The sequence below is a fragment of the Neopelma chrysocephalum genome, unplaced genomic scaffold (genome assembly GCF_003984885.1).
Source record: "Neopelma chrysocephalum unplaced genomic scaffold, ASM398488v2 Primary Assembly neopelma1_143, whole genome shotgun sequence".
In the NCBI taxonomy this organism is placed as follows: Eukaryota; Metazoa; Chordata; class Aves; order Passeriformes; family Pipridae; genus Neopelma; species Neopelma chrysocephalum.
The window spans coordinates 4,742,560-4,758,104 of NW_020897805.1; the positions used below are offsets into that span (position 1 = coordinate 4,742,560).

The 15,545-nt window shown below is 42.0% G+C and overlaps 2 protein-coding genes across 6 annotated transcripts in view; one reads left to right on the top strand and one right to left on the bottom strand.

The window, feature by feature from the left end:
* The window catches only part of POLR3A (RNA polymerase III subunit A), a 36,147-nt gene extending 31,952 nt beyond the window's left edge, over window positions 1-4,195 (bottom strand). For both annotated transcript variants that reach the window (XM_027700075.1, XM_027700074.1), the window contains exons 1-5: window positions 4,104-4,195; window positions 3,189-3,324; window positions 2,508-2,645; window positions 1,815-1,986; window positions 503-657 (exon numbers count right to left, since the gene is read on the bottom strand). In XM_027700075.1, the coding sequence (XP_027555876.1) occupies window positions 503-657; window positions 1,815-1,986; window positions 2,508-2,645; window positions 3,189-3,324; window positions 4,104-4,147 (645 nt within the window). In that variant the 5' untranslated portion in view covers window positions 4,148-4,195. The remainder of the gene's footprint in view (window positions 1-502; window positions 658-1,814; window positions 1,987-2,507; window positions 2,646-3,188; window positions 3,325-4,103) is intronic.
* Window positions 4,196-4,975: 780 nt separating this feature from the next.
* On the top strand, window positions 4,976-12,324 carry RPS24 (ribosomal protein S24). 4 transcript variants are annotated; one of them, XM_027700086.1, is made up of 8 exons: window positions 4,976-5,044; window positions 6,888-6,953; window positions 7,554-7,763; window positions 8,237-8,347; window positions 8,466-8,468; window positions 9,191-9,207; window positions 11,359-11,394; window positions 12,234-12,324. In XM_027700086.1, the coding sequence occupies exons 1-6, from the start codon at window positions 5,042-5,044 to the stop codon at window positions 9,194-9,196; spliced, it is 399 nt and encodes a 132-aa protein (XP_027555887.1). In that variant the 5' UTR covers window positions 4,976-5,041; the 3' UTR covers window positions 9,197-9,207; window positions 11,359-11,394; window positions 12,234-12,324. The 4 variants fall into 4 exon arrangements, with proteins under 4 accessions (XP_027555887.1, XP_027555889.1, XP_027555888.1 ...); XM_027700088.1 differs by lacking the exon at window positions 9,191-9,207; XM_027700087.1 differs by lacking the exon at window positions 8,466-8,468.
* Window positions 12,325-15,545: the final 3,221 nt, after the last annotated feature.

Below are 15,545 nucleotides of genomic sequence, written 5' to 3' on the forward strand. Positions count from 1 at the left end.
TTTCTATTCAAAGATGTACCTGGAGATCTTCCTAGCTTGCAGAGAGTAGAAGGAAACAAAGCTGCATACAATGCAAAGCTTCATGAAACAGAAAGTTAATAAAAAAAGTTTCCTCTCTCCTTCTCAACATTAAGGTCTTCTGAAGAAAAAAAAGTATCTATATATGGGAATTATACTGGAGTTACAGTAAATCTACCCATACAAGCAAAATTGTTTGTCTTCTATGTTTATTCTTCCTTTTCTAGCTTATGGAAGACTAACACACTAAGAACACCCCCATTCTTTACAGGCAGAAAGTGATGTATCAGAACATACCAATAAACTAAATTTCTCATTTTAGCAAAGTTAACATTTTTGCAATAGATACAAACATTCTTCATGTGTCTTTTGATATACACAATTCTTGGACTACCACAAGACTTTACTGATACATTGAAAACCCTTGAGGAGTTTTTTTCATGCACAAAAACTAGCAGAAAATTTAAGTCATAATAAAAGTCACCTGAGCTCTTCCCAGTAAGGGTTCTACTTCTTTGTTATGTTCAATAGCAGTTTCAAAGGACTGTAGAAAAGTAGATACTATTGGATCTACGACTTTCTTATTTGTCTTGTACTTTTCATGTATTATTTTCAACAAACCACACTTCTTCACAGTTCCTGCAAGCAACAAAACAATACCAGAACTTTAAACAAGTACAGTTCCAAACGTAGTTAAAACTTTGGTAAACACAAGAACAAAACGAAACTTCATTAGCTTTATTAACCAGTTTCCTGAACTCACAAAACACAAGGACAATCGAGTCATACTTTCTTGTATGGATGGCTTGGTGTATCTACATCATGATACTGCACCTGAAGCTAAAAGCAGGTGGTTTAGTCACACTTTTTAATTCAGTTTCATCTCATTCACAGCAGATATTTTTTTAAAGTAGAATTTCCAACACTAAAAAACAGGACTAAGATTTTACATTTATGCATCATACCACTATCTTCTGAAGTAATTTTGGAAGTGAATTATCAGAAAAATCTAATAAATACTTTCATGTCATACAGGTAACATTATTCATGAAACTTTCACAAACTAGAACAAATGCTTAGGTTTTTTTACTGAAGTATTCCAACCTAACATGTAATTTTGTAAATGCCTACTGTTTATGCCCCCTAGATGTACATATGGCACTAATAATGAAGTAGCTCTCCATTTATTCAGGTTGTTGAACATTACAACAAGCAACCCACAATTTTCATGAGTTAAAAGTGTGAAGTTCTACGCTATGGATTAACTACCTACTATGAATCTGTAACACTTCAAGTCCTTAAAGAGCAGTAACATGTGATCAGTGTAGATGAAAAAAAACAAGACGTATTTTGAAAATCGATGTGAAACCTTATGAAGATACTCTGCCCTGAAGAAGGAATAATCTAAAGAAGTACAATTTAATACCATGACGAAAAATGATGTTCACTCAAAATTACAAAGTCTACCCATATTTTTATGTTCACTGCCAACAGCTCCCAATATTTTTAGAACACGGTAAACAGGTTTTTTTGCCATTATTCAAGTATCTACTATTGGTTACTTCCATGAAACAATACAAGCAACTAGGTGAAAGTCTATATCCACACAAATGAGACATGAACAAGCATGTGCCTGGCATTAGAAATACAATTACCTATTTCTTAACAAAGGCCAGAGAGAACACCCACTTGCTGTGCAACAAACAAGTACATTCAAGATTTGGATCCTATCACAGCTGTTGAGATAAAAACCACCACAGTAGACAGCTTCACAAACTGCTAATGCCAGCACTCACCATTAAAGGCCCCACAGTAAGGACAAGTGTTTTTCTTTCGGCACTTCTCAGACACTTTCTTTTTTAGCCCTCTCTTCTGAAGGTAGGTAAGGCCGGGTCGCTTTAGGTAATCCAAAAACTGCTTTTTTTCTTCCACCGACAGCATGATACGACAACAGGTTTTGCAGATCATCTTAAATGTAAACACATAGAAACAGTTGTCTAACATTCAGAGATATAACCTCTTCATCTATAGCTTAAGTTCTTCAAAAGGGTGCAGATACTACCTACTGTCTTATTGAAAGACCAATTCACACATTGCAGTATACTTTAAAAAGCCCAAGAGAAAAAGAAGTTACAGTAAATGAGGCAAATCCTTATCTAAGCTCTGCAGGACCTTAAAAATCCATATATAGCAAACAGAGCTTTGATTTACTGGGATGTCCTTAAAGGCAAATTACTGCATATATTTAATTGAAATGACAGAAAAATAACAGATTAAATTTATCAGTCTGAGGTTGCATAAAACAAAATGGATGTATTTACATCACTAAGACTGATATTTAAATACAATTATTTTGCAAAAGAAAATATAAAAATAAATTAATAATGCAACCTTATTTTGGCCTTCTCCATTAACTTTCAAGCATCATCTTTCCTAAATTTTTCCTTTTTCTCGACTCAAAACTAACAACCAATCATAATCATCTTTACCTGTAAGATGCCTATCACAGCTTTGAAGTATCCAACATGAAAACATGGCAGCTCTAAGTCAATGTACCCATAATGGCCTAAACAATCAGCCAGACTTTTTCCGCAGGTTTCACAGGGACGGTCTTTTTCACTGGTTCCCTTTGGGAGAAAAGGAATGCACACTTAAAGAAAGAAAAATTTGCTGTAATTGACTGGATACAAAATACAACAGTTTTTAAGCTAGTCAGGTATTCTAACAGCAGACCCACTCCTTTTCCCCAGCATTAGAAGCATGTCAGTAGTATTATATTTACTCCGACCCTTAAGAAAAATGGTTTTTTATGCACAGTCCCTACTGACACCAATAACATGGACCTACACAGCTCTTGAAAGTGATCCACAGCCCACTAATCTACATTATGGCATTTTGTTCCTGTTGATATGGCATGATGTTGATGGATGTCTCTGGATCTCCCAACAACTTGGCAGAAAGAACTTACCTCCTGCCTCAAAAGAATGCATTCCTGAACCCCCCAAAAGCATGAATAAAGTAGTTACCACTGCAGCTAACAGTCTATGAAATTCAAGTAAAGACTCATTTTTGTGTATTTTGGGTAAGCAGTACATTTCAGTGACCCCAACTTTTTTTAACCACTCCAGTAGTTCCACAAAAAGAGTCTGGGAAAAACAAATGGTTCTCACCATACGATGGTCCAGCACTCCATACTGCAGTGGAGAGTGATGGTTGTCCTGACTGTACAAGTTTTTGCTGACCACTTGAATGTGAGCTTGCTGACGCATCTCTTCTGGAGATTTCATGCCAAAGCAGATGTGGCTTCTAGGATGAAAAATTCCACATGTATGTATGGGCACACATACACATATAGAGAATCACTTCTAATGAGAAGCACACACCCCCCTAAACATCACAGAATCAATTAGTTTGGAAAAGACCCCTGAGATCATCGAGTCCAACCTATGACTGAACACCACCCTGTCGGCTAGACCACGGCACTAAGTGCTACTTCCAATCTGCCCTTAAATGTCTAACCACCCTTTCGGTGAAGAAATTCTTTGTGATGACCAACCTAAACCTCTCCTGGTGCAGCTTGAGACTGTGTCCTCTTGTCCTATCCATCGTTGCCTGCAAAAAGAGACCGACCCCCACCTGGCTCCACCCTCCTTTCAGGTAGTTGTAGAATAATTAGGGCCCCGTTGAGCCTTCTTTTCTCCAGGCTAAACACGCCCAGCTCCCTCCGCTGCTCCTCACAGGACTTGTGCTCCAGACCCTTCACCAGCCCCGCTGCCCTTCATCGGACCCGAAAGTACTCGAGAGCAATGCAAAGGTGGTTAAATTGATTCACAGTAGTGCTGAAACAGGATCTTTTCAGGTAACTATAAAGAATAAAGCTGCTTTGCGGTGAGCTGGTGGTTTACATTCCTGGGCACAGGCACAACCCAGCCCGCGCCAGCGCTTCTCCGGCCGGAGCCGCCGCGCCATCAGCCCCCCCCGGCCTCCGCACCGAACCTCTCCCCAGCTCCAGTGGTTCCGCCCCACCTCGGGAATCCTGCCGCTCCCCGCCTCAGCCCCCGGAGCATCGCACGGGCCCCACTCACATTTTCTTGGCCACATCGGTCTCTCTGAACTGCTCCTTCACCATCGCGGCGGCGGCACCGGGACCCGCCGGGCCCACGGGGCTGCACGCGCCGGGCGGCGCGGCCTCCGCGCGCAGCGCCCCCTGGTGGCCCCAGCGGGACCCGCCGCGCTCGGGGGAGCTCGGGGAGCGCGGACCGGGCACGGGATTGGGAGAATCACAGTGGGGCTACCGGGTCACACCGCCCCGCCCTTCAAGAACGGTCACTCCTTGCACATGGCACAGGGTTGTGTCCAGCCTTGGACATCTCCAGTGAGGGAGACTCCACACCCTCTCTGGGTGATCTGTTCCAGTGCACGATCACTGCACAGTAAAGAAGTTGTTCCTCGTGCTCAGATGGAACTTCCTATGCAGCAGTTTCTGCCCGCTGCCTCTTGCCCTATTGCTCAGCACCACCAAGAAGAGCCTGGTCCATCCCCTGACACCCCCCCCTTTAGATATTTATACAAATGGGCGAGGTCCCCTCTCAGTCGCCTCTTCTCGAGACTGAACAGTTCCAGCTCCCTCAGCCTAAAACAAATCCACAGCTACGCTCAGTCCATGGCTCTGGCTCAGGCCACGAATTTGTGCGTGGCGCCCCAGCAGCAGCCCCAGGACAAGCTGCACAGAGGCGGAGGCAGAGCCGCAGCAGCGCCAGCACACGGTGGGAGAACTAAACTGAACAGGGCTCAGCCAAGCCGGGCCGGGCCGAGCACGTCCCGCCGTTCCCACGGAACGCGGCACCCCTCTGCCCCGGGGCCCATCAGGCACACGAAAGGCATCCCCACCTGGCCCGGCTCTGAAGAAGACACCCCCACGCCCGGCCCCACCCCGTGGGAAGGCCCCCGCGCTGCCTTATGATTGGCCGGGGGGCGGTGCTGGCCCTTTCCCCGCCGTGTCGCTGCCGCCGCCGTCGCCGCCATGGTGAGTGCGCGGTCTTTTCCCTGCCATCCGCCCCGCGCCGCTGCCATCCCGGCCCCGCTGCACCCCTGCGCCGCCGCGCCCCGCTGGGCTGGCCCGCCCGCACCCGCCCGCGCGGGTATGGCGCGCACCGAGCCGGCGCTCCGGCGGCTGGGCTGCCCTGTATCTATGGCCGCTGGTAGCAGCGGGGCGCGGGCCGGGCCGGGTGCGGCCCCGGGCTCTGATAGCGCGGTAGCTCTGGGCTGCTGCTCGGGAGCTGTCGGGGAGCTGCTGTAGGTCACAGTCGTGTGTGTCTCATGGCTGCCTGTGTCTGAAGGCATTACGGGAACAGACGTGTGCGGGAGTTTTTTAGAGAAACTTGTACGTTGCGTTAAGAAGAGCATTGGCGGCAGGTTGAGGGAGGTAATCCTGCTCCTCTGCGCAGCCCTGGGGAGGCCACATCTGGAGTGGTCTGACAAATCTGGGCACTTGAGTTCAAGAGAGACATGGAGCTCCTGCAGCAGATCCAGTGGAGGGCAAGATAGAAGGGTCTTGGACTATCTCTTTTTTGAGGACAGACTGAGGAAGCTGGGCCGTTTCAGCCTCGAGAAGAGGTGCCTTAGAGGGGACCTCGTCAATGTCTGTCAGTATCAGAAGGGAGGGTGCCAAGAGGATGGATCCAGGCTCTGCTCAGTGGTGCTGAGCAATAGGACAAGAGGCAACGGGCAGAAACTGCTGCACAGGAAGTTCCACCTGGACAGGAGGAAGAACTTCTTTACTGTGTAAGCAACTGGAACAGGTTGCCCAGAGAAGGTGTGGATTCTCCCTCACTGGAGATATTCAAGAACTGTCTGGACCCAGCCCTGTGCCGTGTGCTCTAGCATGACCCTGCTTGAGCAGGGCCAGATGATCCTCTGTAGTCCCTCCCTACCTGAGCCATTCTGTAACAGTTAAGAAGCTGTAGAAGCCTAAAAGCTGAGTGGGCTCATGTGCATCTCCAGCACCAACAACTGGGTGGCAGCGGAGCCAACCGAGTGTTGGTAATGACAGCCAAGGAGTGCTGTGGCTGGGGAAAGGGGCTGCACGGAGGTAGGGCAGCACTTTTTCAGGAGCAGGCATCCTTGTTCTGGCTCCTGGACATGAACAGAGCACAGTGCAAGTGAAGGAATGAGGCCAAGAAATGGGCATGGACTGTTGGGGGAAATCAGAGTCCTCCCACCTTTTTCCAGAAAGGTCCAGAGGAATGGACTGTACATGATAACTAAGTGACATAGAAAGGGAGAAAAGGTTACCCAGGAAGCTGAGATTGATGCTGGAGCCAGGATTGGTGATCCCTTTTAGCATATCCCTTTATCCAAAACCCACTCCTGTGTCTTTACACTAGGAGGTCAAGGTCTAACATACCCATTTCCATACCAAGTGTGTAATTTGCTAATAAAACTTTGTAAGCTTTTGTGGACCCTCTGACCTTTGTCATTCCTTTCAGCCACAAGCATCTAGGAGTCCTCAGTGCTCCTTCCCGTTAAGGGTGGGACACCACAGAGGTTGTAACATTTGAGCTTCCTAAGGAAACTTCTGTTACATTGTTCCAATGCTTGGGCTGTAATCCCTGTGTTTCACTAAAAGCTGTTTCACCTTCTCAGAGTGGTGAAGGTGTGTGTGTTGCTGTGATGTTTGAAAACTGGGGATGAGTTTGTCAGTTTTTCACTATCCTTACAGCTGTTTTCTGTAGCCCAGGACCAGTCTACTTAAGTCATGAGTTCACTATGAGTGTTTGAGGCTCCTGGCTGTTGCTGTAGTGTGCATTATTTACGTATTTATTAAATTTCAGTTGTATGTGTAGCTATTGTTTTGTTTTCTCTTGCAGAATGACACAGTGACCATCAGAACCAGGAAGTTCATGACAAACAGGCTGCTGCAGCGCAAGCAGATGGTAAAAGAATACAGAAATTTGCCTTTAATTATTTGTCTGTTGGCTCGGGGCTGCAGGTGGTTTTTAGCCGGGGGCCTTGAAATCTTTAGTACGGGACCCTTGAAATCTCCAAAGTTCTTATTGTAAAAGCTTATGGCTCTAGATTTGTTAATGTATGCTGAAAGTAAATACTGATGGTGAGGTAGCAAACTCTTCTGTCATTTGAAGTTGCACCAGGGGAGGTTTAGATTGGATATTGGGGAAAAATTCTACACCAAAAGGATTATTAGGCATTGGAACAGGCTGCTCAGGGAAGGGGTTAAGTCATCATCCCTGGAGATATTAAAAAGACATGTAGATTTGGCACTGGAGGACATGGCTTAGTACCATTGGGAGACTTGACAGTGTTGGATTTATTGTTGGTTTAAATAATCTTAAAGGTGATTTTGAATCTGAATGACTGTGAAGCAGGAAACTTTTGACTACTTTTATATCAAATTGAATAATACTTTGTACTGCTAAGGTGGGTTAGTTTAAGTGTTAAGTTCATGGTGGGACTGTAGCACCTGGCTGTTGTACTGGATATTGACCTCTTATGCAACTTGTAAAATTCTTTCTTAGGTGATTGATGTGCTTCATCCTGGGAAGGCCACAGTCCCCAAAACAGAAATCAGGGAAAAGCTGGCAAAAATGTACAAGACAACCCCTGATGTAATTTTCGTCTTTGGCTTCAGAACTCACTTTGGTGGTGGCAAGACAACCGGTTTTGGCATGATCTACGATTCCTTGGACTATGCAAAGAAAAATGAACCAAAGCACAGGCTTGCCAGGGTACGTTATCTTCTAGTATCTTGGAAGCAGTTAGGATAGGTTGGAAGTGTTTGGTTACTCAGTATTTACATACGTAAACCCCTAAGTTTTGTGAAGGTACTGTTGGTATACTTAGTCATATGAGACGTCTTAAAATAACACAGGTTAGCCTCTGCACTTGCAAAAGAGGATAAGTTTTTCTTACTCTGCATTACAGGAGAATTGGGAAGGCAAAACCTGTTACCTGAGATGTTTAGCAATAATAGATAATAAATCACTTTTAAAGGTTTGGAAGAAGCATAAGAGATGGGGCTGATCTATATGCTACTTAAGTGTTTATGGTCTGTGTTGAAACATTTATTAGTTAATGAACTTGCTGTTTAGTTAATATTTCAAATTTGAACTGTATTCGAAGAGTTCAGAAGTAAGAAAAATTAAATTAAGAGTTGGTAACAGTGAAACAATGTTAAATGCAATTTTAATTTTTTTAATAGCATGGCTTGTATGAAAAGAAGAAGACTTCCAGGAAGCAGCGAAAGGAGCGTAAGAACAGAATGAAGAAAGTCAGGGGCACAGCCAAGGCAAATGTTGGTGCTGGCAAGAAGGTAGGATGAGAATATGTTTAAACTAGAGTGAGCATTTGCCTTTGGAATGTTGATTAGATTCTTCAACAGAATAACACTGTTTTTCTTCCATTTTTTCACCTGTTCTACTGGATATCAGAAGGTAATCTGTGTGTTGTATAGCTTGTCATCAGCTCTGTAGCTTAGTTTTGCTCCTCACTGCTGCAAGCTTAGCTGATACAACATGAAAGAATGCTTCTTAAATTACTGTTTCCTATGTGTCACTTGAACTAAAGTTACACTTCCGTAAATCTAACAGTATTGCTCTAATCACATAACTCAATCTCGCAATACACACATTAGATAATCTTAACACTTGTTACTTAGACTGCCTAGATACCTAATGCTTACTCCGCCAAGTTATTGTTACTTATGGTGTTATTTATCAAGGTGAGTTTGTTAAGGATATTGTAGGCAATGATGACAGAGTGTAAGTAGAAATAAGTAGAATGCCTGTTTTATCCTGGGTTTAAGTGACTGATTCCCAAGGTAGTAGTCTTCCTCTTGTGGGAGCTTCCTGGGCTGAGGCTGGAACCTGATACCAGCAGCTAGGAGGGAGGCAGAGTTCCTCTGTCATGAAACAAAACCACAACTGAGGAATAGCCTGGGTGGGAAGCCAGTCATCTTCCTTCGTGGTATTTTGTCCTTTGACAAATGCAGAATAAGCTGTGCAGCCAGGTGGGTTTTCTTCAGGTGTTTTAATAAGGGGAGAGAGAGTAGTGCGTTTTGATGCTTAGTTCTGTACTTGAGAAAATGCCTTGACATCTTGTACTTTAGTAATCTTCACTTTTGCTTTTTTTCTACTTTCTTGGAATTCTCCATCAGAAATGAAGTATCTACAGGTACTGGAAATGAGCATGGATGTGGTGACTGAATTATACATCACTGAAATGTGTCCATCCTTTCAATTAAAGCACTGTACTGCCTTGTATGCATGTTTGATTTAAACTTAGATCTGTCCTGTGAGGGTTAAATAATAATGTAATGAATTTTATTCCATGTGAATTAGAAATAAAATTTGGCCAGTTGCAAACAAGTCTTTTGAAACCAGTGAATCAGCTTTAAAATAAGGAACTCAGTGAGAAGAAATCCAAGAAACTCAATACTCTAATTTGAGGCATTGGTTCAGGACACCCCAGGATCTGATTCAAAGTAGTACAGTGCAATTGCATGTGTAACTTGACTGTTGTGTGTAAGTAGTTGTGTACATGAAAGCTGAGTCACATCACACCTTAGTGCATTTGAGATGGTGTTTGGAAATAAAAAAGGCACAGTTGTCTGCCTTAAACTGTATTTAACTATTGCCCTGCAGTATTCCAAGCTAAGACACAAATTAAAGCGAAATTGGAAATTTCAGTGAAATTGGATTTTTCAGTTAGTGTGGAAGTCAAATTCTTGTTATCACTGGATGCAAATGGACCAGTGTTACTGACAATTACTAGGTGAGGGAACTATTGTACTAGATAGGTTTTGAGCCTTCTTCCTTTCTGCTTTAATCATGAAGTCCTACAGTTGTTTATGGCACAAAAATAGCATTTGGTATAGTAGTAACACATAACATACACCCTTTTGTCAATGGCAAGGGAATCATTTAGTGTTGCACTGATCCCAGTAGTATGCATGAACTTCCCGTCAAGAGTTTTGCACCTGAAGGTACCTGTTGTTGAGTGTTAATGCAAAATGGTTAAATTACTGTCACTTGAATTACTAAAGCTGTCCAGTTCAGAGAAATCCTCTTAAAGCATATCAGCACTTCACAAATTTAGGGCCAGGATCATGTTCTGTGGTAATGATGTAGAAGATGTGACTTCTATATGAAGTGCTTCTCAAACCAGCATACAATCTTAGTAGTAGGTGAACTGTGTTTTTCATTAGTATTTTGATATCTTTTTAAATTATCATTCAGTTGATAAGTATGCATGGGTTAGATGTTACTTGTTTACCACCTTTGTTAATCTTTGTGTCCTCACTTAGGATAAATTATTTTGCGTGCATTCTGGAAAACTTGCTTGATAAAAGTTTTGTGCTGCATTACAGAAAAATGTGAAATACACTGGTGTCTTTAAAATTTGTCTTGAAAAATGCATGTTTAAAGATAATGATGTGGCATGGTTCATCATCCTTTATCACAGCTATGCAGAGGAATTTTTAATAGGAGTCCTGGAATATGTTTTTGAGTCCACCTGTACAGTCTGTGAGAACTATTTCTCTCAGAAATGTGTAGGCACTTGATTCTGAGAAATCTTCAGGCAAGTGTATATTATTCTAAAAGTTATGTACCATCTAGTCATGAAAATTACTGAAATGGGGAATCATACTTGAATAATTTTTTTTGAACTTAAGGTCATATGTAACTGTGCTGATGTCTGGTTGTTTTCTTTGGTACTTCCCTCTCACCCCATTAGAATTCCCATTCTGTTTTCCCTGCAGTTTCAAGAGAAGTATTTTAAAGTGCTGTGTGTTATTTAATGTAACTGTAGCTCTAGACTTTGCTGAGCTTGCTAAAAATTTGCAACAAGTATATGTGGATGTCCTTCACCTAGTCTTTGCTTTCAGAGCAGTGGCCCATATAGTATGCATGTAAAAAAGAAAAGCCCACCCTCCCTTTTAATGTCACAGTTGTACCTGTGACAGCCCTTGACATGTGAGGCTTTTCTAAAAAAAAAAGCTATCAAACAGAAGTGTGGATGGATAGGCACTTTAAGCCATTGTAGCTTGTAGGCATAATTGAACATGCAATTGTATTCTGAGTATTAGTTAACCTCTGAACAACTATTGTTAGGTCTCCTTTTGAGTTTGAGAGAATGCGTGAAATTTAAGTCTTCGGTCTCTACAGTAGTCAAAATTTTGAAGTTTTCCTAGCACATTTCCATATGTTTGTTGAAAAAAGCATATTGTGACTGTCAGTAAAAATCTTCAAAGCTCCATCTTCTACAGTAGTAGAACTTAGATAAAAATATTCTTATTATTAATTAATGCTTCCTCTTTTTCAGTAATTGAACATTCCTCAGATGGAAAATGGATCACAGGTATGACTTGAGAATGCTTTGTAAGTATAGACATTCAGCAGTCCAGTCATTATGATGATGTAGGTCTAACATTGATTTTTGCAAAGACTGTGGTACTTGTGCAGATGCAGAACCAAATGCAAGAGTTTAAGACTAGAAAAGAATATTTACAAATTTCTTTTGTAAATTACTGCTATCAATTACTACTGAATTGATAACTTATGTGACTTCGACTTACATGAAATACCTGATTAGTGTAAAGACTGAAATAATAAATTGGGCAGTTCACATTTACTGTTCCTAAAGCTGCTGATTATTTAGTCTAACTGTAAGCAAGGCTTACATTTTTCACTTGTAGGTGTGCTAAAGAGAAGATAGTAGACCTTGCTTTTTATTGTCTTAAATAGATTAAAGTAGTATGATAACTATTTTTGAAACAGATTTCTGTTGTTTTCTTACACTTATTTCAAGTAAATTCCTTATAAACAAGCATGATACTCTTACAGGTAAGTCCCTGTATTTTTGTTGCAGAAACCCAAGTGCTGTGTTCAGTAAGTGTTCAGAAAAAAGTGGTTTTATTACAAATGGTCTGTCTGGGAGCTGATACAGCATGTCTAGTGTCTTAAACAGAAAGCTGTCAAAGCACTTGTAGCTTGTGGAGCTCTTCTACAGAGATGCTGTAATCTAGGCTCTGATTTATTCCCGTGACAGTGCTGTGAAATTTTGAACTTTATGCTCTTAAAAGAAGAGCCGTGTGGTTCACCTGACTTGTTTGGGAACCAGTTTTTGAGGCTTTATAAATGTATGAGTGCAAAAATTGTTTTAATTTTGTGGTAGTAATGTATTTTTTTCCTTTACAGTCTGCATCCTTCTATGAAGAAGTACAGAAGGAATTATTCTGGAAAGCAGAACCTGTTCATCTGACTTTACCATCAAATAAACTGTGTCAATGAAATACTGATTTGTCCTGTAGTTTTGATTTGAAAGCTACTGTTTGTAAAGTTTGAGAAATTCAGCATAGGTGCACTGTATTAAAATCTTTTCATAATTAAACACCGCTTGTTTTGAGTATCAATTTGAAATGCTTTCTACAGGTAGTAGTATGAACTAATTCCAAGCAGGCAGTGTTATTTCATGGATATAGACAGGCTTTTGTCAAACTGTGGTTCAGAAAGTCCTTTTAAGATGTTCTTGTTTAGCTGCCTGATTTCTATAGACCTGTAGAATACAGCATAAGGGAGAACAAAACATGTACACAGAGATACTCGGAGCTGCCTACTTCCACAGTTAATGGTTTTTGGTAGGGAAGGAGTTGGGCATGATTTGTCTTTTGTTCCCAATTGTCAGGACAGGCTGTGGGGTCTGTTTCTGGCCTGCCAGCTGTGTAGTACACCCCTAATTTTTCATCTGGCAGTGTTAAAGGAGCCATTTAAGATGGAAGCGAGGGCATTCTGGTGCAGGTGTTTTGAGGAGCAAGCAAAATACAAGTTTTATACTCTAAATAGGGCTGAAACAGACTGCAGCTGTAGCAGCTGTGCTGATTTTATTATCTAAGTACAGTATTTTTGAATTGTACTACCATTGTACTTAGGCAGCACATTGTAACACAGGAAAGGTATTTTTACATTTTGGGGGAGGAAACCGCTGCCATAGTTAGGAGTTGTTAAAGTGGTTGAAAGGGGATATTGTGCAAGATCTGCTAAGTATAGATGAAGCACTTAATACCTTTTCTAGTACCTTCAGTCTGAATCTTGAACTAGTGGGGTTGGTGTTTGTGTTCAGCAGCATCACACTATTAGCTGTACCATAAATTCTCTGTACCTCATGCTGTAGTTTTTTTACCTTTATTGGTGTTAGTAACTGGGAGTAATAGGCATTTGGTCTGGTGAAAGGCCACTCTGCTTTCTTAAGGCCACAGGTGAACTAGTGATATTAGACTAAGGGGGTGGTGAAACATGCTGGGCGATTCTAAAATGGATTTGATTCTGAGGTCCTGTGGAAGTTAAAAGGCTGTTGTCAGGCAGGGCTTTACAGATAAATACCTATTGGATGTTCTTCCTAATGGTGTGTTCTGAATGTATGTTCAGTGCAAGTAACTCGGTGTGCAGCAGCAGTGGGAGCTGCAGGATGAGCTCTTGGTGGCAACCTGAGACAAGAGGCTGTGAACTGCCAAACCTCTGAATAACGAGGGGCACAAAGACACTCAGGGCCCCAGGAGTCGAGGAGTCACATGCTTAGACTGTGAAGGGGTGAAAGCCCAGGAGTTCCTTAGTTTGGTGTCCCTCCTCAGAGGTACCAGTTGCAGCTTTTTGTGTGTTAGTGTGCCATGAATAAGTGGCTTTATGGAATGAGACTTCTGAGACTGCTATGGGAAACCTGGTCTGACTGTGAGTAGGGATGTGAGGACCACCCGTTGTGGAGGGACTGCCCCCTGGTGCCAGCAGTGAAAGTCTCTGGCATTGGGAGTGTGACTGCCAGAGTGTCCCATGGATGGTCAGATTGGGAAGTTCTCTTAACAAAAGGATTGCTAGAGGGGTATTAAAAGTGGGATGTGTGTACTTTGATACAGTATGTGCACTGTACTCTAGAGTCCCTTGAGTCGGTGAGTAAACTTCAGATAACTGAAAATACCGGAAGGGATATGGAGTAAATGTTATGAACATAAGTCTTAGAATCTAAACCTGTTTCAAGAGTAGTATCTGCAGTAAACCCTTTGCATATATAAAAGGGAAGAAGAGTCATGCTATTTAATGTAATTGAACAGTCACTAGGGGGTGATGTGAACACAGCAATACAAATACAAGGAAGAGTTATATAGCAATTTTTCGTAGAATGGGCTGAAAGGAGGTCAAATTATCACCTGCCAAAGATGTCAACTCCTTTGAAAATATGCATTAAAAATAGTTGTGTTTAGAAGCTGAGGCTTTAAGTCATGTTCTTGTTTCACTCTTGTTTTGGATTCAATGGAAAACACCAGTTTCAGTGAAGACCATACAGTTAGTGTTTTCCAAACGTTTACTACTTGTAAGCTGTAGTGTGCTGGCACAAATCCTAGTTGCTCTTTTCAAAAGCCTCCTTATCTTAGTTTTGTGCAATCAACAAAGGATCTATAAATAAGTGCTCTCATAGAGGTGTGTGTCATGCATAACCTTGATGTTCTGAGTTTACACAGTTAACAGTACTGTTCCAGGAGCGTCTACCTGTAGAAGCAGAAATTAATTCTGGGATGAGTATTAAAAGTTCCCTTCTTCAGTTTTGTAATGTCTTACATTCTACTTATTACAGATTTATGTGGTACAGTAACTTGCCAAAGGAGTTGAACTGAAATAGATATTACTTGGTGCCATAAGTTGGTATTTGATGCCCCATTTTGATTGAAGATTGACAGCAAAAAACACATAGTGAATCCATAAAACAATTGACTCTTGTTGGATGGTTAGGTTATAACCACATATCCATAAGCTGTACTCTGGTCTTGCAATATGAACCATTAAGCAAAAAAAATGGGGAAAGGGTCAAAATGACATAGATCTAGAGCTAACTGAACAAATCAGATCAGCCTGTTGGAGTGTTTCCACTATTCTGCAACATTGTGTGTTGATGTTGCTATCCTTTCTCCTTTCATTCTGCTTGGAACAGAGCAATCAAATGAATGGCTGTCATCTGAAATCTTGGTGCTTCAGCGGCTGGGAGTTGTGAGCAGCTCGTCGTGTGAGTATCTGTTCTGCCAACATTTTGCCCATATGCATTCCAGTCTAAGCAATGTGTAGCAGTTGTTCTGTAATTCAGAGGTTTAATGCACACACTGTGCTGTGCAGACTCTAGGTTAATCCCCTTTCCTGTGGGAGGTGAAACAATTAAGTGGAACTAGAATCTGCACTTCTTTCCCTACTGTGTGCTGAAGGAACTCTTATTTTCTGCCAATCTTGGCACATCCCATCATCTATAGGTAGTAGTTTTGTCACTGTTACCTGCTTTCAGACTTTGGCCTGGCCCTCATATTTCAATATCTCAAGTGTTTTATCAGTCTGGAGTTGAGATTAATCTCTGAAGGCATTTTGGAGACCAGTTTATTAATCTGGTGGTGAGCAATCTCAAACTGATACACGTGGAAAGACTTTTATTAACCACCATTTATAGTGGCCTGGACTTGTTGGAGTTGCATGCACAGA

Coding starts and splice junctions, on each gene's coding strand:
- RPS24 (XM_027700086.1), top strand. Junction 6,954..7,553: donor TGCTGCAGCGCAAGCAGATG/GTAAAAGAATAC, acceptor ATTCTTTCTTAG/GTGATTGATGTGCTTCATCC. Junction 7,764..8,236: donor CAAAGCACAGGCTTGCCAGG/GTACGTTATCTT, acceptor TTTTTTTAATAG/CATGGCTTGTATGAAAAGAA.